Source organism: Leptodactylus fuscus, chromosome 1 (assembly GCF_031893055.1).
Source record: "Leptodactylus fuscus isolate aLepFus1 chromosome 1, aLepFus1.hap2, whole genome shotgun sequence".
Taxonomy (NCBI): Eukaryota; Metazoa; Chordata; class Amphibia; order Anura; family Leptodactylidae; genus Leptodactylus; species Leptodactylus fuscus.
Window position 1 is genome coordinate 163,841,683 of NC_134265.1, and position 22,182 is coordinate 163,863,864.

A 22,182-nucleotide genomic window follows, 5' to 3' on the forward strand; every position below is an offset into this window, starting at 1 on the left:
CCTAAACAGAGCAGCAATGACTGGGTGATAAAAGTGACAGGCAGAGTGACAGGACAGAAAAGGACAACGACTATATTATCGATTACAGGTGCAATGTTAGTGCCTTGCTGCCCTGCTCCTGGTATATGCCAGCACATGGAATTACGGCATGGAAAAGTTTTCAGTCAGCTTTCCCGTGCTTCACACTGGAAAGCCTGAAGCGTACCGCACAAAGTGAATGGAGCAGCCCCCGACTGTACTGCATACTGGCAGACCCCCACACGTGAGAAGCAGGGAACACCACTTTATAGAGTATTAATAAAACCTGTACATGCGAAAGACAATTGCGAAAGAATGGCATCATTAGTAATGAATAGTTTCTATCCAGAGATGTATATGAGGCAGGGGTATCTGCGCCGGGGCCAGTGACTTCCATATGGGAGCCCTCACCCAGTCCACGTCCCCTTCCCTCACCTGCTGTAGACAAGAGCGCCTAGCAGGCACATTCCCGCCCGTGCCCCGGTACATGGAGAAGAACATGCAGGGTACCTGAGTCAGGCAGATAGGAGAATACATCATGGCTTGGCGCGTATGGGTCCCCAGAGCAGTATCCACGGGGAGAGACTTCACCTATTCATTGTACACAGTGGCCGGCAGCAGAATAACACAGGATGGATGGGAGGTGGCCGGTGATGTCCGCTCGTCGTACCCGGACTGGAGTGGCCGCTGTCCCGCTACTGGCCGCCTGGCATACCGCGCTGTGCCCACCGTCCCTGGGCAGACTATATAATGTATGGATGATATGTCATGTCCTGCACACACTGGCTCTCTCCTCTCTCTCTCTCATGCAAGCCGGCTGGCTGCATAAGCCAGCTGGATATTGAGCGGCCGTGTGTGTATGGGAGGCATATTCAGTGCAGCGCTGGGCGGGGAAGTCCTCTTGGATCCCTGCCAGCTCCGACGAAACAACTTCTTTCACTTTCTCTCTCCCTGCTTAACCCTCGCCCTGCCGCCTTCCAACCCCACACTATGGAGGAATCACAGGAGCAGGAGCAGCAGCACCACCAGTGGCTCTTAGAGCAGCTGCTACATAAAGTAAGTTAGAAAGGGACAGCATGGCTGGAGTCCCTGCTCCAGGAGAGTTGGGCTTCAGTCCAGGGTCTCCCCCAGCAGCTAGTGGAGCACACGGAACGTCCAGTGAGGATGGCCAGGCCACCAACCCGGCTCTCCCCAAGCCCCTCTCCTGCACGCAGCAAGATTAAAGCCCCTGCACGTGAAGTAACCCGCAATCATAAAGAGAAGGTGGTTAGGCAGAAACAGCGCCGGCCATCAGACATTGCAGCCAAATGGGCACAGGCCCAAAAGGCCAAGCGGACCAAGGGCCTGGTAGGCCCGGGGGTCAGCACAAGGCTGCCGGCAGATAGCCGCAAATAGCCGCTTCATCTTCCCCTAACCAGCTCCCAAGTAGCCCACCCGCCACTAAGTTATATTTACCCACACACTCCCCTTCCCAGTATGCTAGGACTGCAGGGGAAGTATTTAGCTCGGGCCCAATAGCTGCTGCCCCCCCCCCCATTGCGAACCCAGTGCCGCTTTGTACAGGCCACAGCATTGGAGAGTTATTGGTGGGTGCAAATGCTCCTATAACGTCCCATGTGCCTAGACTCTCCAGAAAGTCCTCTAGGTCCCGTCACTCCCAGCGCTTGGATGACCGCCCTTACAGGGTTTTTGAGGAAAACGGGTCTCTTAGGTCCAGCACTTCCCTGCATAACAGTAGATGCCCCTGCCGTAGCCAGCATAGATTCCTCAGTGAATCATCCGCTGAGAGTCCCCCAAGTCAGTGTAGTTCTAGGTCCCATCGCGGCTTTAGTAGGGAGAGGTCGGCATCGCACTCCTCTGGATCATCCTCAAGGGATTCACACAGATCTAGAAGGTCACACGGCCATGTGAGTTCAAAGAGTCAGAGAAGAGAGCCGAGGGCCACATGGTAATCTTCAAGCATCCCAAAAGCTATGGTAACAAGACCAGCCCTGCTGCAGCCACCCTCGGACAGTGCACAGCCAACCGTCATACCGACCGGTGAGTTGACTTGTTCTCAAGCATGGTCTACACAGACTTCAAATGGCGGGGATGTTTTGGATATGTTTAAGGCAATTTTAATAAAACTGGAGGGGAGGGTACTGTTACACCAAGTGAGGCTACACCACATCAGGATAAAGACTTGGTGATAGAGATGATGAGGACAATGCTAGAGAAGCTGGAGACAGCTTCCCCTCCTAATGCTGCAATGGGTGTGGCTGTGCAGCTACCAGAAAGTTGGTTATGGAGTGATACATTTTTGTGTGAAGTGGTACCGCTGGGCACACACGTGCCAGTGGAGGTGAAGGAAAAGATTATAAAGAGGGAAATTCATGGACATATGGTCACTGATATCTCAAGACCAACCTACAGTGGACAAAGAGCAGGTATATGGGAGAAGTGAGGATAAAAAGCCCAAGGTGGCTAGAACTCTTAACAATTGGATGCATGCCACACTGTCATGTATACTTTGCCAGGCAAAGCTGGGGAAGGCACCTGAGCTGTTTGTGTATTTGAATACCATTCTCTCAGCATATAAGGTGTACGGTGGATCAGCATGGTGAAGGTACAATGAGGAATTTCGGCGGCGTTTGGCACTGCACCCAGAAGTGGGTTGGCCTCAAAAGCTACTGATATATGGATTCAGATAATGATGAACCCCAAGCTGGCAATTACTCCCATTCAGCTGGCAGCCACTACAGGAGCATGGTCGCCCGAAGCGGCGACTCGCGAGACAGGGGCATGTTGGATGTATCCCATAGGCAGGGTTTTTTTCCAGGCGTTTGGCCATGGCCACCACTGGAAAGAGAATGCCTCACCACTATGTCCGAATAACCAAGATCCTGCAGGATGATTTGAAAGTCTGGAAATCCTTTGCAGGCATATCATGCTTCCCAGAGAAGGACTTGTCCAACTCGGACCTCTAGCTTTTCAGCGACGCGGCCGAATGTACAGGCTATGGTGCAGTGTTCTGTGAGTTTTGGTCAGTGGCCCCATGGCCACATGGTTGGATAACAGGTAGTGCAACAAAGAACACGATGCTGCTGGAGCTGTTCCCCATAGTGGTATCGCTAGAGGTATGGGCGCCAGCCATGATTAACAAACGCATTTTGTTTTGGTGTGACAATGAAAGTATTGTCCTAGCTATTAACCATTTGTCTTCCAGCTCCCTACCGGTCCTAGCTCTGTTAAGGCACTTGGTATTACGTTGCCTGCAATTTAACATAGTGTTTAAAGCAAGACATATTCCTGGTGCTAACAACGTTGTTGCTGATTCTCTTTCTCGTTTCCAGTTGGAACGCTTCAGGGATTACCATCCAAAGGCGGAGATGGTGGACTCCCCATTCCCACCCTTCCTATGGGACATGGCGCTCCAGAACTGAGACGACTGCTGAAGAAGGCACTAGCAGCTTCTACTTGGGCAGGCCACAAGAAATCATGGAAAGAGTGGTTATCCTTTAGCTCCCCAGACAGAGCAATGGATACAGAAGGATGCAGGGTTTTAACTTATGAGTATGTGGCTAGGTTAGCAGCAGCAGGGGTGTCCGCCGCAACCACAACAAGGCACCTATCCGGCATGGCATTTGGGTTAAAACTATTAGGCCTCCTCGATGTGACTAAGGAGTTCCCACTTAAGCTGGTATTAGAGGGGCTAAAAAAGGCAAGGAGAAAGAAGGATCATCGGCACCCGGTATCGTTCCTCCTATTGGGGCACCTGGTACGTGCCACCGTGACGGTCTGCACAACACCTTACGAAGCAGTCCTGATGTCCTGCACCTTTGTTTTAGCCTTTTTTGGAGCAATGAAGTTTTGCAGCAGAGGACATAGTAATCCTCCCTGAATCGCTTAGGCTTAGGGCCCACTGGTCCAAGACCGACATCGATAGCAAAGCTGAATGGCCCGTTGTGCCCGGTCAATACGGTTAACAGCTATGCAGTGTCCTGACCATCCGCCAGCCAGTTTCTAGTCCACGAAGATGGTTCCCCCTTAACAGAGTTTTTTTAGTTTGAAATGTTGTTCAAAAGGTGCCTAAAAGCCACTGAGGTACCGCCGTTGTTACCCATTCTTTCTACATCGGGGCCACGACGACGGCCCACGCAGCAGGTTTGGCGGAGGAAGAGGTAAAACATATCGGACGATGGCATTCCAACTGTTATAGGCACTACGTTAGGCCTGGTTTAATTATCAATTAGGGCTTACGCTAAAGGCGTATTAATCCCATGGCCATGATGCTTCATTTTTCTTAACTCATATTCTCGTTACAGTGGCTTCCTCAGTGGTTTGGCTCATCAGACACTCCTATGTTTTCTGGGCCGCAAAACGAGTCAGTCCAGCCGATGGGCCTCCAGCTGGGTTTCAGAGACATCCAAGTGCGGTGGCTTGGCGTGAAGTGGGAGCAAGTCTTGCTGGAAGTCGTCAATGCCAGCAGAGCCACCCAGGCCCCGGTGGTGTTAGTAATCCATGCAGGCGGTAACAACATGGTCTCCATCCTGCGGCCAGAGCTGATCACCAGGATATGATCAGACTTTGACAGATTTCCAACTTTTTCTCCAGCCTTAGTCGCTGTATGGTCTGAGATGATTCCAAGGTCACAGTGGCACGGCGCGCGTGACCTGCCCGCGCTCGAGAGATCAATGAAAGCATTGAACAGACTGGTGTCACGCATACAAACACTAGGCAAAGTAGCAGTCAGGCACCACCAGCTAGAGGGGGACAATCGGCTGCTGCTGTGAAAGGATGGCATAAACTTAAATTACATTGGTCTGGAATAGAAAGGGCGCTGTTCCTGCTAAGGGGGGAGTGGGGTCGGACCTCGTTCTAGGCTTACACCGAGATCCGGTGGCATATAGCAGGACCTTGGCCACCTTTCTCAGCGATGAAGAGGACCAACGATAGAGGAGGTGGCTGGCACTCGGGGGGCACACACCACAACGTTAACTGAGGAGGAGGGTTACTGCATATGTGATATATATGTAATAAAGCGGTGGCTGACCCCACCCATTCAAAGGTAACTTTGTCCGTAATTATGTTGAAATGTCACACAAAGGGTTTTGGTAGAGGGAAGGGGTTTTTGGTCCATGGGAGAATGTTCAATACAGCCGGTCCTCCCTCTCTCTTCCACTCACTGCACTGGTTACACCCTCTGCACCATTTCAGCTTTTCCATTTTCAGACTTAAGGATTTGGCATTTTTTTAAAATTATTATTATTATTATTATTATTATTATATGACACAATCATCAAGGAGACACACTCCTCCCCTTGTTGCGCTGTGTGCTGCTCTCCTAGATGTACCTCTGTCCCTTCACATGCCGACAACTTGCATGGTACCGGCGCCCTGTCGGGAGAGGAGGGGTTAAACCATAGAGGGGGAAGAAGGCTGCCCAGCTCCTCTTCCTCTTAGTCACCGTATCATCCTGCACTGGGATACACATAGAAAGACAATTGTTTCTTGCAGGACTTTCCTAAACTTTTGATGCTGGCAGCCCTCACAAGCCTCACAGCTATCACAGCACATGGAATAGGGTGACATACATGATGGGCAGAGGCGTGTGGTACAGGACACGACTAAGCACACAGTACTGTGTAACCTGCGCTTTAATCAACCAACAGCGAATACGTGTCCCGGGAACAGTTCACACAAGAAGATGACTTTCACAGTACATAATGACTTGAACTGGCAGGAGAGGGCTGCCTTTTATATGTCCTGTGCCTCACCTCTTGCTTTCCCGCCCCTTTGTCCTCCCTCTCTGCGGTTATCTGGGGTGAGGGGAGCCGGGTGTGGTTGGAGCCGACTACTTTAACTCTTTGGGTACCTCATAAAAATATAACTTTGTCATTACAGCCATATGAAGTGCAGGGACAGATTCAATGCCAATGAGCTCAGGTCTCATGCTACATATATGTATAAGGCTCGGGTGACGCAGGGCATTTGCGTTGTGGTTTTGCCGCTTGGTATTTTACCACAGCAACCACATGTGCAGCCTTATTAGTGAATGGATTTTTCTGCTGCGGTTATACAGCACCATACAGCTTTTACAGACTGCTCTAGATGTGGCGTTTTTGTGGGGGATTTTTCCCACAAGCTTCTGAGGGGAAAATTGCAATATTGTAACCACACAGCCCATACCAACAGATGCACTTTCTATAACTATTTGTACTATGACTGCTTTATAACCCATTCCTCGAAAAAAGCCCATAAAACATGTACAAAAGCAGCTTTTTCCTCAGCCATGTCTCTTTCACTTGCCCACCAGCTTTATGTATGGACGGGGAAATAAGTGAGGTAAGTGACTGGTGATAGATTTTGGAGATTGGAAGCGACCTCCTTTTAACACTCTCATTTGGGGAACAGTATAACATTAATGTCAGGTGACATTCATTTCTAACTATCCTGGGAGCTTTTTCACACCATATTACATTTCACTAGGCTCCCACTAGCATTTGCCCCGTCCACTAAAATAGCCTATAATGGGGTTCACTGGGTGTCCATTGGGTTTCTGCCAGTTTTAAACTGTAAGTTCTCTATGCAGGACTTTTCCCTCCACTGATTTTAGACTGAATCTGTGGCGGAGATGTGAACCTAGCCTTAGTCTACCTATAGAAAATAAATAAAAATTACAACATGTGGGAGGAATGGCACATATTGCAGGAACAACAGAATTCTGCTAGTTATGGACTTAATAGGTGCCAAGTGAACACTGGCAGCTTCTTTACCACATTTATTGCACCTAAACGTTTTTCCTATATTTAGAGTACACACTATTTCCAAAACCTTTTTATTATCCATGTTGTCCACTATGTTACTAGGGTACAGAACTTCCATATATATGCCAGCCAATGGCACTTGGCATTCATTTTTTCTGTTGGACTTGTACAGAATCCAAAGGAAAACAAAGTACTCTGAATGCCATTGTATGAATTTGAAGTAATATGGAAAAATGGTGGTGGGGCTCATTGACATTTATGGTAGTCCTATTACACCCTACATTACATGCCATGGTCCAAAATGCGTTGGTATTAGGGTTGAGCAATCGGGATCGGAAATGTTCAGATTCCGATCGGCGATCAAGTAAATTTCACGATCGCGATTGGAATTCTGATCCTGATCTTTTCTGGCGGGATTGAGGTTGGAGGTTATTTCCCACAATGCTTGGCTACTGGCCAATCATTGTGGGAAAAGCTATAGTATCAGATGAGCGAGCAAGTACCCATAGGAATGAATGGAAGTGGCCGTCACGCCAACGCTCCGACGCTTAACCCCCTGCGTGCTGGCTGTTTCCATTCATTCCTATGGATTTACCTCAGCCTGACACTCTTCTGCTTCGTCCCTGTTTTACCGTATACTCAACTCTGCTACATCTGAGATGTAGCAGAGCTGAGTATACAGTAAAGCAGGAACAAAGCAGAAGGGTAGATGGTATCTATCTACTTGCGAACTTCGCTCAACTTACCTACACAGAAGTGCTGTCGCTGCCGGTTCCGCTGCTTCTCACTCCTCTTCTGTGGGAGAAGGCGGGGCTTGTGGCTTAGGAGAGTGTGGGCGGGTACTGGGAGGGGAGACATGAGTGATGCACTTATGTCTCCCCGCCCACACTCTCCTAAGCCGCAACAAGCCCCGCCTACTCCCATCATCTCTAACACTAGCCTAGGGAGGTGGGGGTGCGCACGGCGCTCTGAAGGCATGTCAATGAAAGAGGACTGGACCGGGAAGAATGGGGAGCGGCAGTGATCTGTGCAGGTAAGTAGACACCAGGGGGGCCAAGTAGCCAGGGGATTTTTTTTTTAATCACTACACAGCGTGGAGTCCAAAAATGTAAACAATTTTTGGACTACATGCTGTGTAGTGAATAGGATCGATTTTAAAATCCGATCTTCGATTATTAAAAAAAATCCCATTGACTTGCATTGGGATCGGAATTGGGATCGGGATCGAATGGAAAATGATCGGAAATCGGATTTTAAAAATGATCCTGAAATTTCAAGATCAGCTCAACTCTAGTTGGTATGCTGAACTATTAAGATTTCCCTTCATTGAAACTAAGGGACCCAAACATGCCCACAGAAAATTCTGACCATGGTCATGTGATTTACGGTTCATGGTCATGTGATGAACACACAGGTGCACTGCTCATTATAGTCACAGCACATTAATTAGACATCTGCCTGGTAACGAGCTGGTCATGGTCAAGAGATTTATCCACTAGAAGTAACACCAAGCTGAGATCTAGGAATTATGAGGAATTGATACAGAAAATATATTGGAAAATTGTACCACTTTGTATTAAACAAACAATAACATTTGTCTCTCAGTATAGGATGGAAATTAACCAACCTCTTTAAATCTGACCAACTATACTTGCATAACTTAAGAATCTGATGTTTTAGTATACACAGAAAAACTGAGACTTATCTTATGTAATGTTCTGTATTACACAAAAATAGAAACACACAAAGAAGTACACACACTCTTACACTTACTGATTCAGTGTGGCGGATAGACTAGCATTACTGTGCCTAGGATTTCTGAGAGCATTCTTGGGGACATATTGGGTTAATAACATAGAGGCCATAACCCCTCTGGGTGTAGTCGTAGACATCGCTTGAAACATACACAGAAAATGCTAGGTACACACCTGCTCCTGGTCCTAGACTATAATGTGGTCCTGTTTGCGGGACTTTTCGCTCCGCATTTCTGATAATACTCGTCTATGGACGAGTACTGTGAGCAGAGGGAGGGGCGTTCTTCCCCGCTCACACAGTACAGCGCTATTGGCGCTGCTTGTACAGAAGTATGTTCCTGACAGAGTGTCAGAAACGCCCTTCTGACTGTGAAGAGCTACGGTATCGGCACCACTAGCTCTTCACCTGGGGCACAGATCGTGAAAGCCGACAGTGCACTGAATTCAGCCCACTGTTGGCTTTCCAGCAGTATATAGAACTGCCTGTGCCCCAAATCATGAAAGGTCCTCTTTAAGCGGATTTAGGGAGGGAAACCCCAATTGGAATGCAGGCGCAGATATGAACCTAGGCTAAAGGAGGAGATTTATTCAGCAAAATGCACTAGAATTCTGGCATAATTTTCACCAAAACACTGTATAACATGCTGAGCACTACATTTATCAAGTGTTTTAGGCTAAGGTCACACGCCACATTTTGGACAAAAGATTTGCAGAGTTTTCCATTGCGGACTTCCTGCTTCAATTATACCTATAGAAAAATCGCCATAGGTATAATTGACATGCTGCGGCTAATGTCCTATGTAGCAAAACGCAGCAAAAAAAATGCTGCAGAAAACCCCCTGCAACATAAACAAGTCACAGTTTTTTTTCCGCAGAGTTTTTCCCAGCAGATTTTCTTCCCTTATTATACCTGTAGGGAAGACACAAGCCCCTGTCAGATAGTGCATCAGGTTCTGAGATCCATAGAAGAGTTAGGCTAGGTTCTCATCTGCATAAGAGACTCCACTGCAGATTCCGCCTAAAATAGGTGGAGAGAAAAGTCCAAAGGGTTCTGCAGGTAACCTCTTTTTTAAGCGGATAGGCTCTCTTTTGGGTTCTCAATGCAACTGAACAATGGAGACCCGAACACTAATGTGAACCTAGTATTAGACTTAGTCTTAGACAACACATTGCAGAAAACCTGCATTTTTTACAGATATTACTGAGGCAAATGCAGGAGTGGATTTAGCAGGAGGGAGAAATAAAAGTACTTCCATTATGTTTTCCATTTTTTTTGAAGCCACTATTGACTTTGGCGCAGAAAAAGCAACCACTGCCTAAGGCTAAAGCTCCGTGAAGCACAGCAAAAAAATGCTCCGTGAAAAACCATGGCGGAAATACTTTGCAGTTTTTTCCAAAGCGTTTTTCACAGGAAGTCCACAGAGTTTTTCTCTGCTGACTTTCTTATTATACCTATACGGAAAATGTCAGCGTATAATTGACATGCTGTGATTTTCAAAAAGCTTTTCCGCTGCAGATTTTTTTTCTGCAATGTACTGTAAGTACTGAAGATACTGTAAAACGCAGCATTCTGCCCTCAACATGGGGCCTAGGCCTAATACTGACTTTTCAGTCCCATTATCCTCTACACAGAGAATATGGGGGCAGGTAAACTAAAACTGTCAAAGTGTCCAATGCTGTTGGAAAACATGGCACACTTTTAGACTTTCTAGTCTAACTTTACTCTATTTATTAGTTGGCTTAGTTTTTGACATAATTTTAGCATAAAAATTTGGAGCAATTTTTTAGCTCACGGTTTAACACATTAACCACATCCTTAACAAATTTGGTACAATGGCCGAAATTCTTGCACAGCTAACTAAATTTTGGTTGGAATTGCTAGCTCACAGTGTAGCATATTAAGCCACATCTCCTTATCAAAAAACCCCACCCATACTTTGTACAAGAATATAAGGCTAAGGCCTCACGTAGCAAGCCACAACCAAAAAACGCTGAAGAAAAGACCGTGGCGGAAATGCATCAAATTTTCTTCCACAAAATTTTTCCACACAGACCCCATTATAGTCTATGGGGTTCAGGTGTTTCCTTAGGTAACCACTTTTTTATGCAGATTAAGTTTTTGTGTGAGCAGTCCCCAAGAAGACCCCCAAAAGGAAACCCATGCACAAATCAGTCCATGGTCATGTGATGGACACACAGGTGCACAGCTCGTTACCAAGCAGATGTCTGAATACTGAGGGGCAACATGGTGGCTCAATGGTTAGCACTGCAGCCTTGGATTCCTGGGTTCGAATCCCGCCATGAACAACATCTGCAAGGAGTTTGTATGTTCTCCCCATGTTTGCATGGATTTCCTCCCATTCTATAAAAACATACTGATAGGAAAAAAGTACATTGTAATCCCTATATGGGGCTCAGAATCTACATGCAAAAAAAAAAAAAAAAAAAATGTATAAAGTGCTGTGACTATAGCGAGCTGTGCATCTGTGTGTCTGTCACATGACCATGGATTGATTTTTATCCATTGGGAGTAAGTACAGTGAATGACAGCAAACAGAGATCTAGAAAACCATGAGGAATTAATACAGAAAATATAGTGGGAAATTGTGGAACTTCTGCTTATGCAAACAATAAGATTTACTTGCTGAAATTGGACAACCCCTTTAAGTAACTGCTATTTATCCATTTACCTAACATATTCTTCAAATGACTTCAAGTTGGACACCCACCATTACACTCTGCATTCATGGCCTTTGCTATGGCACTCCTAACAATACTGTTCTTCAATCCAGTTTTTGTCTATCAATTTAAAAGTTTATTGGGACCACAAATTCCACTGGATATGTCTAGATTGTGCCCGTAGCGTACTGTCAAGAACCGTAGCAATGCCGCAAATGTATAAGGTAATACTGGTTAGCATGAATGAAAACACTGAAATTTCCCTTCACACAACAGTATTCCAGCTGGTGTGAACTAAACAGGGACAGGGACTGACAGCCAAAAAGCCAAATCTAAATAAAGAAAAGAGTGCATGTTTAGGGCCATGGCCTGTTTGTCTGTCTGCAGTTCCTCCTCTTGATTAGTGTGTGATTGTAATTCAGAAGAAATCAAGATCAGTCAAGAGAAGGTAAGTCATGTCAAGTTGAGCGTGAAACGGTGACTTTTAACCTCACCGCTGTCCTCATTAAGAAGCGTTCAAACTAGGCTCCGTGGATTAAGTGGAGTGGGGTGGGACTGAGAACAAAATCAGCCAGCTGCTGTAATTCTCTTGTGCCTTTCAAACACAGTTTATATAGGGACAAGGCAGCTTGGATTTTTCTGCATTCCTCTATTAACCCAGTCACTGCACTCCCACTTTGCACTTGAAATACTGTGTAATGGCTGTGAAAAGTTCAATGTAAAATGCAGGTCCACATCTCTAGGAATTGATTTATATGTCGATTATTAATAGAATTATAGATTGAGCGCAAGGACACATAACACTGAAATACGGACGATGTTCTAAAGCTAATTCTGCAGCAATTTCTTTTCTAGAAATCTGCAGCAAAAACGCAAGTGGTGCAGTATTTGTTGCAGCTTTTAAGCAAAGCTGTAGATTTTCTGCAGTTTTCCCCATTTTCAGTGCAAAGTATTAAATCTGTTATGAAAATCTGAAGCATTAAGGCTAAGGTCCCACATTGCGGAAAAGCTGCTTTTTTTTTTTTTTTGTTACAGTTTTTACGGTTTTGTATTTTTTTGAGTCAAAGTTAAAAGTGGCCTGAAATGGAATGGAAAATATAAAGGAAGCACATACTTTCCCCACTGTTAAATCTACTCCTGGCTTTGGCTCAAAAAACGCAGCAAAATCTGAAATAAACGAAGCTGCATTTCCACAATGTGGGGTCTAATCCTAAAGAAGTATTCCAGCAAAAACTCTTTTGTCTTTCCTGCACCCCTTACCTGACTGTCTGTCACTCTCCAGGCCTCTTCATGTATATTGCCCTCATAACCCTATAATCCAGCTTCGCAGCTCCTGATCAGACTCCATCTTGACATTTCTATTTCTCTCTATCAATCCAACAATACATCAGCTCAGCATCACATGGGCAGCTAGAGGCTGTATTATCTATACCTGCTGAGGGGCAGTGTAATGATCCTTCTCTCTATATTCTAAGAGAATTAATTTATATATTAATGTGGACTCGCTTGGACGGAATACCAACGCAGATGTGAACGAGGGGTTAAACAGAACAACTCCTTAAACTACTGCAGCGTGATATCTCACTAGTGAAGACAACAAACATCAATGGACCTACTAGCGACTGCCATCGCTGCACCCACTATATCTATGCCCCTACAGACAGGTAAGCACTCTGTGACCTGTTCATACTTATCTGTTCCCCTTGAGCCTCCATGCAAATCCACCTCCTTGTCATCTTACAGAGCTCCTGCCGACACCTTCAACCTGACCATGGACAACAGTGGTTGTGACTTCACTATACAGTGGAGCCCAGGAACAGGTAAGCAGTCTATAGTATCTGTATTTATTCAAAATAATACATGATTTTTCATGGAACCTAAATGTGGTCTGGCAATATGCAAACTATGATATTGTCAAGTCCATACAGTACATCAATAGAGTTTTATTGATCCATTTTAATGCATTGCTGTTTGATGGATTAAATACAAGTCTTGGTAGCTAGGTAGTTAATACAAGTGATTGCTGGACTGCTGGAAAAAAATCAGCTAAGCATTTAGTGACTGAGCTGAACAGCTCTCATATCTGAGAGGGGGTGGGGAGGGGAAAGTACAGTTCAATCCAAGAGAGTAACTCTGACTTTGGAGGTAGGGCTTGTCTCTATGCCAAAAATAAAAACACAGAGAAAGAGAGGCAAGTAGAAGGGAGGGGGGCTAGTGCCGTGTTGGAGTAGCTACAGACTTTCAATTTTTTTTCTCAGCTTCTCTTTATTCCCCATTGATATTGCATTTCATCACACACATTTCTTAACTCATAGCTGCCATGCATTGCCAAACCACTAACCTAAAAACACACACACTAACTGTAGACCCCTATCATACCACCGTATCCAAATACAACAAAGCCAATATAATTCTGCATAGGAAGTATAAATTACAAGATAACAAGTCAAATGTAGTAACCTCTAGAAAACTTACATTAGCAGATCGCAACCCTGAGTACATTAAAGGGTAGTAGTTGCCATTCTAAGCACTTATGTTAATGGAATTTTAGGTGTAACATGCGTAGGCAACTTCCTATAGCAAGAATTATGTTGCCAACATTCTGCTGGATTTTCAGGAAGAACCACACATGATAGAAAGTGGCATATTTATTATAACATAAATGATTTGAATACTATAGTTTTAGGAGATCTAGCTCATCATTATAGATATCTTGCATTTTCTCATGGGTTTCAATCAGGTTTATGACCAATGAACATACAAAGCTATGCCTTCTCAGAAAATACTACTTATTTTTTTACATGAATACTCGCATCACTGTTATCTCGGCTTCTATACTTTAAGACTAAAGTGCACAAAGCAGTCATTGAAATGTGACTGCCCCATCTATTCCTGACTAGTTTAAGCAAAATGCAAGATCCATGACATAATGTCACATTACCCCTGTGTCATGGATAACAATAAAATCTACTGCTTAGCATTACAGTTACAAGATGCAATCTCCCTAAGTAATCGTGAAAACTCTCTCCTTTATGCAGAAAAAAGGCTTATAAGCGCCTTGCATGCTGCTCTATGTCAAGTAGAAACCTAAGCTAAGCAGAATATCTGTGTAAGAGCATCCATTCATTCACTATGATGAAGGCCTTGCTGACAGAGAAGGGGAAAGGTAAAAGCTACTCTACAAAAGGACAAAGAGTAGTCTACATTTAACTACGGGAAAATGATGTTTCACCAGTTTTGCATACTACACGCTATATAGACGACATAAGCATCCCTCCTGTTATATTGTCAGTGAATACAGAAAGTACATTATGTAGTCATTTCCTAAAGCACTGCAATAATGAGTTATTTTATAGGTCATGGAGAGGCGGCTCCCACAATCTGCAATTACTAAGCTTATTAATACCAACCTCAACAACTTTCTCTAAGTAAATAGTTGTTGTCTGTGAACATTGCTAGCAATGCAGAAACCAATATATATTTAACTCCACCAAGAGGCTGTGCATAAATGAATCATTCAACAGAAGCAGCATGCAGTAGCAGATCTCCGAAAATAAATATCAGAATTTCCTGTGGTGTCATTCACGTCACACAATAGTAAGGACAGCCATGGATACCAAACATGAAAAAGGGGTGACCCTGATTCTAAAGGAAATATACTCAACAATTCACAATGACAGCTCATTCCTATCCCATTGATGCCTTAGCCTCCTTCATAATAACCACTTACCTTGATTAAAACATTTAGTTATCCATCTGCACATTTGCATTAAAAAAAAAAAACTCTTATATAAAACATGACCTAATACGACATTCCTTCAGCAGCAGGAAGGGACAGCAGAGTCTGGTGAAGAGATGAATAGGTGATACTTATGTTTTTAGCATTCACTTTTAAAGGGAACCCGTTAAATGAAATAAGCATTTTGATCTGCAGAGCAGGAAGAGCTGAGAAGACTGATATATAGGTTTGCAAGAAAAGATCCAGAATATCTTGTATTCATGTATATCTCACGTATTCATTCTTAGATTATTTTTCAAGTAGGCGGACTTATTTGGTGATTGAAAGAAAGTGATCACTAAGGGTCAGTTCACACGTGAGCAAAGGGGAGGTTTTTGACAGCGGATTTCGCTTCAAAAACCGCCCCTTTACAATGGTGGTCTATGCAGACCACCGGGCTTCTTTTTTCCACTAGCGGCGGGCTGCTGCTAGCGGTGAAAAGACGCGACATGTCCTTTCTTCAGGCGGAAGCCGTGGAGCGCTGGACCGCGGCTTCCGCCTAGCGGCAGCACCCTCCTGTGTCGGCTCATTCATTTGAGCCGGCTACGGAGGGGAAAGCCCCGACCGCGATGGTCGTGGCAGGCGGGTTTTGACCAGAGAGAGACGCGTCTCTCCGCGTCTCTCTCTGTGTCAAAACCCACGCGGCCCCCAACGTGTGAACTAGCCCTAAGTTGGGTCACCCACATAAGTAGCAGAGATTTGAAAGAAAGGTTTTTCTGATTCTTCTTCCATAAAACTATATATCAATTGGTTCAACTCTTCCTGCTCTATAACATTCTGCTTGCAGATCAGACTGTATTTTCATTTGACAGGTTTTTCACAGATAAAATAGTTTATGATGACATTTGCCGGATCCAGCTCTTTGCATCAGTGCTGCTCCACTGATCCTGCGGCAGTTGGAAAATTTTCTCTAGCCTCAACCATTTCTGAGCAATAAGTGCTGTGAGTTTTGGTGCCTGATATGATATTTAGGCACTATACTGTCAGGAGGGTGGTGTCAGACAGGAGCAAACAAGCTGTGTGAAATCTGAGCTCTGACATTGGCTGCCTCTGATTTGAGCTCTGACTTATGTCCCCTTTCCTGCTTCTGCCCGACACCGCCCACCTGACAGTACAGAGCCCAAGTGACATATCAGGCAACAAAACTACCTGAGTGCTCGGGAACAGTGGGAGCTAGAGACAAATTTCCAACTATACTGGAATCAGTGGAGCAGCATCTATTAATAGATTTTAAGAACTGGAGATCTGAGTGGTGGGAAAAGGCCCTTAAAAATGTACTGTACACTAGAAAATGTGAAAAACGTTTCATAGTTTACCCCTTTGTTGTATTTTCAGGACTTAACATTAAAGGCCTAAAGCCTAAGATTACCCTTCATTCACATCTGCGTTGGTATTCCTGCCGGGGGAGTCCGCATGGGGACCCCCGAACGGAATACCAAACGCAATTGCAAGCGCTGTGCAGCAAAGGCACACGGACCTCATAGACTATAACGGGGTCCGTGTGCTTGCCGCGCAGTGCCCACACGAATCATGCGGGCAGGAAATTAGATTGTGAACTACTTTCCTGTCCACATGATGCCTACAGAGATCTGGCGGCAAGCACATGGACCCCATTATAGTCTATGGGGTCCGTGTGCTTTTATTGCACAGTGCTTGCAGTTGCGCTCAGTATTCCGTTTGGGGGGGGGGTCCTCATGCAGACTCCTCCGGACAGAATACCAACGCAGATGTTAACGAGGCCTTACACAGCTGTTAGGTTCTCATGACTACATATTTGAGACACCATCATACATGACCACACGATAGTCACTAACCAGAATATGAACATTGATATGGATGCTCCTATGAGATGACTTGACCTGCACAGAGTACAGGTAGTGGAAGTTATCAGTAGAAGTAACAGTTCTACAGCCTTAGGCACAGAAGGGTCCATAGCAGCTTTCACATGTTTTATTGTACACTAAAGGAAGGTTTATTTATAATTACTGGTAGGTCTTCTAAAATATGTCAATTATACCTACACAAATGCTGTAGGGTTTCCCTGGGTATAATGGAAGTAGAAACTCGGCAAAGGAAATCTCTGCAGACTTTGTGTTAAAAGCACTGTGAGAAAAACCGCAATGCATTCCCGCCACGGTTTTTCCCACAGTGCATTTTTGCTGTGGCCTGCTATGTGGGGCATTAGACTAAACGGAAACACAGCAGAATAAAAAATGCATTTTCCAGTACCAGCAAAGAGAATGTGTTTCTGACATTGCGCCATTGTTTTTCCCACAGAGCTTTTTTAGGTGCGCCTTAGCCTTACAAACAATAATTGTGCATATAAGCTATATAATAGACACAGATCTCAAATATATCCACATATTGTAGTATTTTCTATCCATAAATGTTCCCACCTTTCTCCTACTTGTTGACCCTTACACAGAAGTAATTCTACTCAATTATTTCCTAACGTATTTAACTTGCTTCGTCAATAGACTGCAGCTTAGTAAAATGATTCTATATCCAGGGACAGGCATGTTTACTGGAAGATAACTTTTTCCTTCTGAACACAACTAAAGTCAAGAATTGCACGCTGCTAATAATGTAACTGTCATTACTGAGCACTCTGCCTGGGTTATAAATTTCCTGGCCATTTAGAAATCTGAAGCTCTGTACATTCCCTTAGGTTGAGCCTGTCCCACAGATGAATGGGGTAATTGACTGAACCAGGGAATAAGTGGGAGGATTTTTGAAACCACAGGATATTCACAACAAGCACTCTGCACTGAAATACAAACCATACTCATTTTTTACCTTGTCCTCAATGTTGATGCCACTAATCTATAAAAAGAGCCTTCATTTATATTAGGCTTGAGTCCTGGAGTGTCTTTTTATTTGCTTTTTAGAACATCTGCTTTGCCTTGTTTTTTTCTCTGTGTGACCATGGATTGTGTGGGAGATTTCTGGATAAAAATGCAGCACATATTTGGAATATCACCTATACAAGCAGGGTTCGTAGATTTTGACACCCAAGCTGTTAAATCAATAAACCTTACAAAGTAAGGCCCAAGGCGGACAAGTTCTGATGTGCACATGGTGGTAATACAGCACCCCATAAACAAATACGGTATGGGTTCTTCTGATGCTATGTATAATTCTGATTTTATATGCAGGCGTACAGAAGTTATTCTGTTGTATTGCTTATGTAAAACAATTGCATCATGCCTTTTAGGAGAGAATACTTCACAATTCATCCTTATTACACAGACCATATTACAGCTACAAATCCTGTCCCATCCGAAGGTATATTGACACAAATTTACCGCATCGTAGAACTCTATGATGCTGCTAGTTCGGGTCATTAGACCTGCATCTGGGATGGGATTTGCAGCTGTAATACAGTTGGTATAATATAAACATATTATGGCTGTGTGAATCCGGTCTAATACTGTGACTTACAGAGGCACCATACGGCAGCATATGGAATCAGTAGTACACAAGGTTCTGTGCATGTAGTTCTGCAAGGCCTAGCGATAAAATTGAGTCAGGCTAATAATGTAAGCGCAATAAAGATTGTAGTAATCTCATTACATAGCACTGTTCATATAAGCAATTTTACTCCATTGAGAATAACTGAACTCCTACATTTCATTCCTCTATCCTTTATTTTCTCCATTGTGTCCATGGCCTCTCATCTTTATAGAACGCCCAATAAAACACCATTCATTTTCTGTCTTGCTTTTTCCAGTGCTGGTTGTTGATAATACTGACGCATCTATGTCACAATAGTGTAGTGTTCTGAAAGTCAGCCTGTGATTTTGTAGCATACATTTACAGATTCAGATATTGGTTTAGGAATATATCAAGTCTACAATTTTGTTTTCCTAAATTATGCTGGTTACATAGATACAAATTAGATCATTCATTCAAACATCATTTTCCACTTTTTTACCCAATGTGAAGCTGAACTATACACAGCTACAAATTATGCGAGCTATATACATACACACGCCTTACTGTAAAAGCAGGTGCAACGTCATCCACATGACTTCACAAAAGTACATGCTTTGTTAGTGCAGCCTAAGGCAGATTACTTTTTTTGTAGTTGAGGTTAATCACATATATTTTGGCACCTTTTCCTTGCCTGCTACTGTACTTAGAAAGTGCAGATTTTGTCTGTCATGTCTCAAGTTCAATGGCAGCGTGCTCTGCAAGCAGCAAGAGAGGGGGAGGGGGAGACAGGCATGTTCAGTGCACTAATAATAATTCACATCACGCCACTTCAGCTCCTTGTGTCAAAGTAAAGAGATGGCCAACCCCCTCCAACCTGAGAGTTTCAACTACTCACAACTCCAGACTAGGTCAAGCACACATTCATCCAAACCTACTGTCCATTAACTGAGACTAGTGACAATGCTGCGCTACAAGACAAAGCCTAAACTGTTTACACAATCTTCTTTCCCATAATACTGGGTATTCACTAATCTGTTTTCTATTATATCACTATATTACCAATATTTTTCCAAAATGAAGCAGAAATGATTGCGGTTAGGGAATGAATTTATCATTGCAATCATTCTGACTATATATTATGCCAAAAAATCCACATTGTGCTAGAAACTTCAGGTAGTGACTTGACCTAGTCATTTGCATATAAAGTGACAATCACACCCTTTGACAATTACTTTCTCGCTATTTTCAGTCATGTACCTATTTTTCGTTTCAGCATCCTCCATAATCTTAGTCCCATCTTTTATTTAGGGAATACAGCATAACCCACACCAACCAACCTGTCTGATCTGTGCCCTGTCATAGATATTTACAAAGTGCGTTATATGACAATTGCATCAATGGTACATGACGTGCAAATAACAGTCAATGTGAACGTGCAGAAAACAATAAACACTAAGAGAAACTTTTAATACAGAATACATTACTGAGTTTGAGTAATAAAAAGCAACATTATGAAATAAAAGAGTGCACTGTTCTAGAAGTGGACTCATGGATAGATATATATATATATATATATATATATATATATATGGCAGTGATTAATATTTAGGACCTGCAGAACGGTAATGTACAGAATGCTTAGCAGGTGTAGAACAGAAGGTTTCATGTTCACCAGGATTTAAAGACAAGGCAAAACGTGAAAACATAAGCCACCAGGAGCACATACATATGGCACATATGGATCCAGCTAAAATCACTGAGTCACCGCCTTCCACTGGCCTACTGAGTATATTCACAATACCAGAAGGAAAAGCTTGCCTTCTAGCTAGATGCTAACAGCATGGGAAAATAATGGTTAATCTCCAGCCATAGGTTATCATCAATGCTATGTATTTATGGCAGGTATTACCCAGAGATAAACCACACCTTCACAGTCATAGCAAGGGAACTCCAAGCCTTAGCAATGACATCAGAGTCATCTAAATCCACTTGTAGGGGTTAAACAAGGATATAGCCAGTGCACAGTGCGACCAATAGTCAGCCATGTAGAAAGGACATTGCATGCAGAAAACAATAAGCAATAATAACAACAACAGCAGCAGCAGCAGCAATAATCATAGTAAGGCTGATGCATGGAAAGGTTGCTGCAGAGTACAGCCAGGTTCTTCCTGTGTCCTGTGCCAGAATGAGGTGGGAAGTGTTGCGGCAGGATGAGAGCCAAGTTCAGCACTCTTGGACGCAAGCTCCATCCACTGATTGCTGGCACAGACGTGTGACCCACATCCACACACTGCCAAAAAGCACAAGACAAACAAGCTCATCCCACAACAAGTCTTATTACTGAGAGTCCCAGCACACACACATAATGCTAGACTAGTCAGAGGGCAGATCACAGGGCATTACACGTGGATGGAAAACGTCCAAGGCACATACCATTGCACTGGACTGCATTAACTTATGGGGATCCAGCACAGGCGCGGTGGCTTCACATTTCTTAGGTGACAGTGAATGTCTCTGGCAGGGTCTGGGGTTTTATTATAAGATCTGACTCCCAGGAGTGACTGCAAGTCTTATGTGGGCTGCTATGTGTTCTGTTTGTTCATAGGATGCTTTTCTATATATATATATATATATAGAAATACGTGTAAGAAATGAAGAGCAGAGCCGGAAAAATAATAATGTCTTGGCAGAGGGCAGGGTGATGAAGTCAAAGTACAAGGCAGTAAAGGCAGCCTGAGTGCCTGTTGTGCCTAGAGCTGTACTTGCAGTGCTGCACTCCTGGAGGGTGGCTTGAACGCGGTCCAGGAGAGGCTGATCCCGTTTTTTTTGGAGCTGGGCTGGTCTGTGAGTGCTGTTGGCAGGGTTTTCCTCTCTTTCCCCTGTGTGTCTCCCTGGCCCCCCTGTCAGTCTGGCTCTGCTGTGCACATCAGGCAGCTCATAGCACACTCGCTTCTGCACTTGGACGAGTTCCACCTCTTGCTGATTGGACAGGAAGGCGGCGGCTCCCTGCTCACCCTTCCCACCTTCTCCTCTCCTCCCTATTCTACCAGCTCCCCCCTTCTCCACTCCAGCTGTCACTGCCCTCCCACCTCCTCCTAGAACTTCCCTTCCACTCTCCTTCTGCAGGCACTCCCCTCTTGGAAAGATTGCATTCCTGCTCTTCTCTCAAACTCAATTCTCTTTCTTTCTTTCTTTCTTTCTTTCTTTCTTTCTTTCTTTCTTTCTTTCTTTCTTTCTTTCTTTCTTTCTTTCTTTCTTTCTTCTCTCAAACTCACTCCTTTCTTTCTTTCTTTCTTTCTTTCTTTCTTTCTTCTCTCAAACTCACTCCTTTCTTTCTTTCTTTCTTTCTTTCTTTCTTTCTTTCTTTCTTTCTTTCTCTTTCTTTCTTTCTTTCTTTTTCTCTCTCTCTCTCTCTTTCTTTCTTTCTTTCTTTCTCTCCTTTCTCACTCACTCACGTCAGTCTTTATCACCTATATCTAGTTTTCCACAGCTAAGTTTTTAAACCATACAATCCTCCATTGTTACACTTGTACTGCATAATGTGGAAAGAAATTGAAATTCCCAGTGAAAATTATTTCCTTCTCTGCAAATATTGTTCACTTGCAATCCCCCAAATGTAATGTCTAACACCTTAGCAGTAGCATTTATCACTGTTAAATGCGAAGGAATGTAAAGCATGTCAGATAACAGTTTTAATACCATTATTATCATGGCTAGTGATGTATATCATTCACAAGAAATGTTACGTGCGACTAGCGTTTGGAGGGTTAAT

At 43.9% G+C, this 22,182-nt stretch overlaps 2 protein-coding genes across 7 annotated transcripts in view; one reads left to right on the forward strand and one right to left on the reverse strand.

Moving 5' to 3' along the window:
- NFIB (nuclear factor I B) overlaps window positions 1-22,182 on the reverse strand; it is a 354,487-nt gene that overhangs the window by 172,038 nt on the left and 160,267 nt on the right. The window contains exons 1-2 of one of the 6 annotated variants that reach the window (XM_075279424.1): window positions 5,155-5,218; window positions 529-821 (exon numbers count right to left, since the gene is read on the reverse strand). The exons of 3 other annotated variants lie outside the window; for them this stretch is intronic. In XM_075279424.1, coding sequence (XP_075135525.1) covers window positions 529-558 — 30 coding nt within the window. In that variant the 5' untranslated portion in view covers window positions 559-821; window positions 5,155-5,218. Of the gene's footprint in view, window positions 1-528; window positions 871-5,154; window positions 5,219-20,843; window positions 21,404-22,182 lie in introns of those variants that run through there. 2 more of the 6 variants (XM_075279432.1, XM_075279459.1) reach the window with 2 other exon arrangements.
- On the forward strand, window positions 1,022-5,045 carry LOC142194515 (uncharacterized). The gene is made up of 3 exons (XM_075263680.1): window positions 1,022-2,058; window positions 3,351-3,775; window positions 4,323-5,045. The coding sequence occupies exons 1-3, from the start codon at window positions 1,992-1,994 to the stop codon at window positions 4,575-4,577; spliced, it is 747 nt and encodes a 248-aa protein (XP_075119781.1). The 5' UTR covers window positions 1,022-1,991; the 3' UTR covers window positions 4,578-5,045.

Excerpts from the sequence above, each read along its gene's own strand:
- LOC142194515 (XM_075263680.1), top strand. The coding sequence starts at position 1,992 with ATGGTAACAAGACCAGCCCTGCTGCAGCCACCCTCGGACAGTGCACAG. Across the intron at positions 2,059-3,350 it reads GCCAACCGTCATACCGACCG|TTGGAACGCTTCAGGGATTA; the intron begins GTGAGTTGACTT and ends TCTCGTTTCCAG. Across the intron at positions 3,776-4,322 it reads TCCTCCTATTGGGGCACCTG|TGGCTTCCTCAGTGGTTTGG; the intron begins GTACGTGCCACC and ends TTCTCGTTACAG.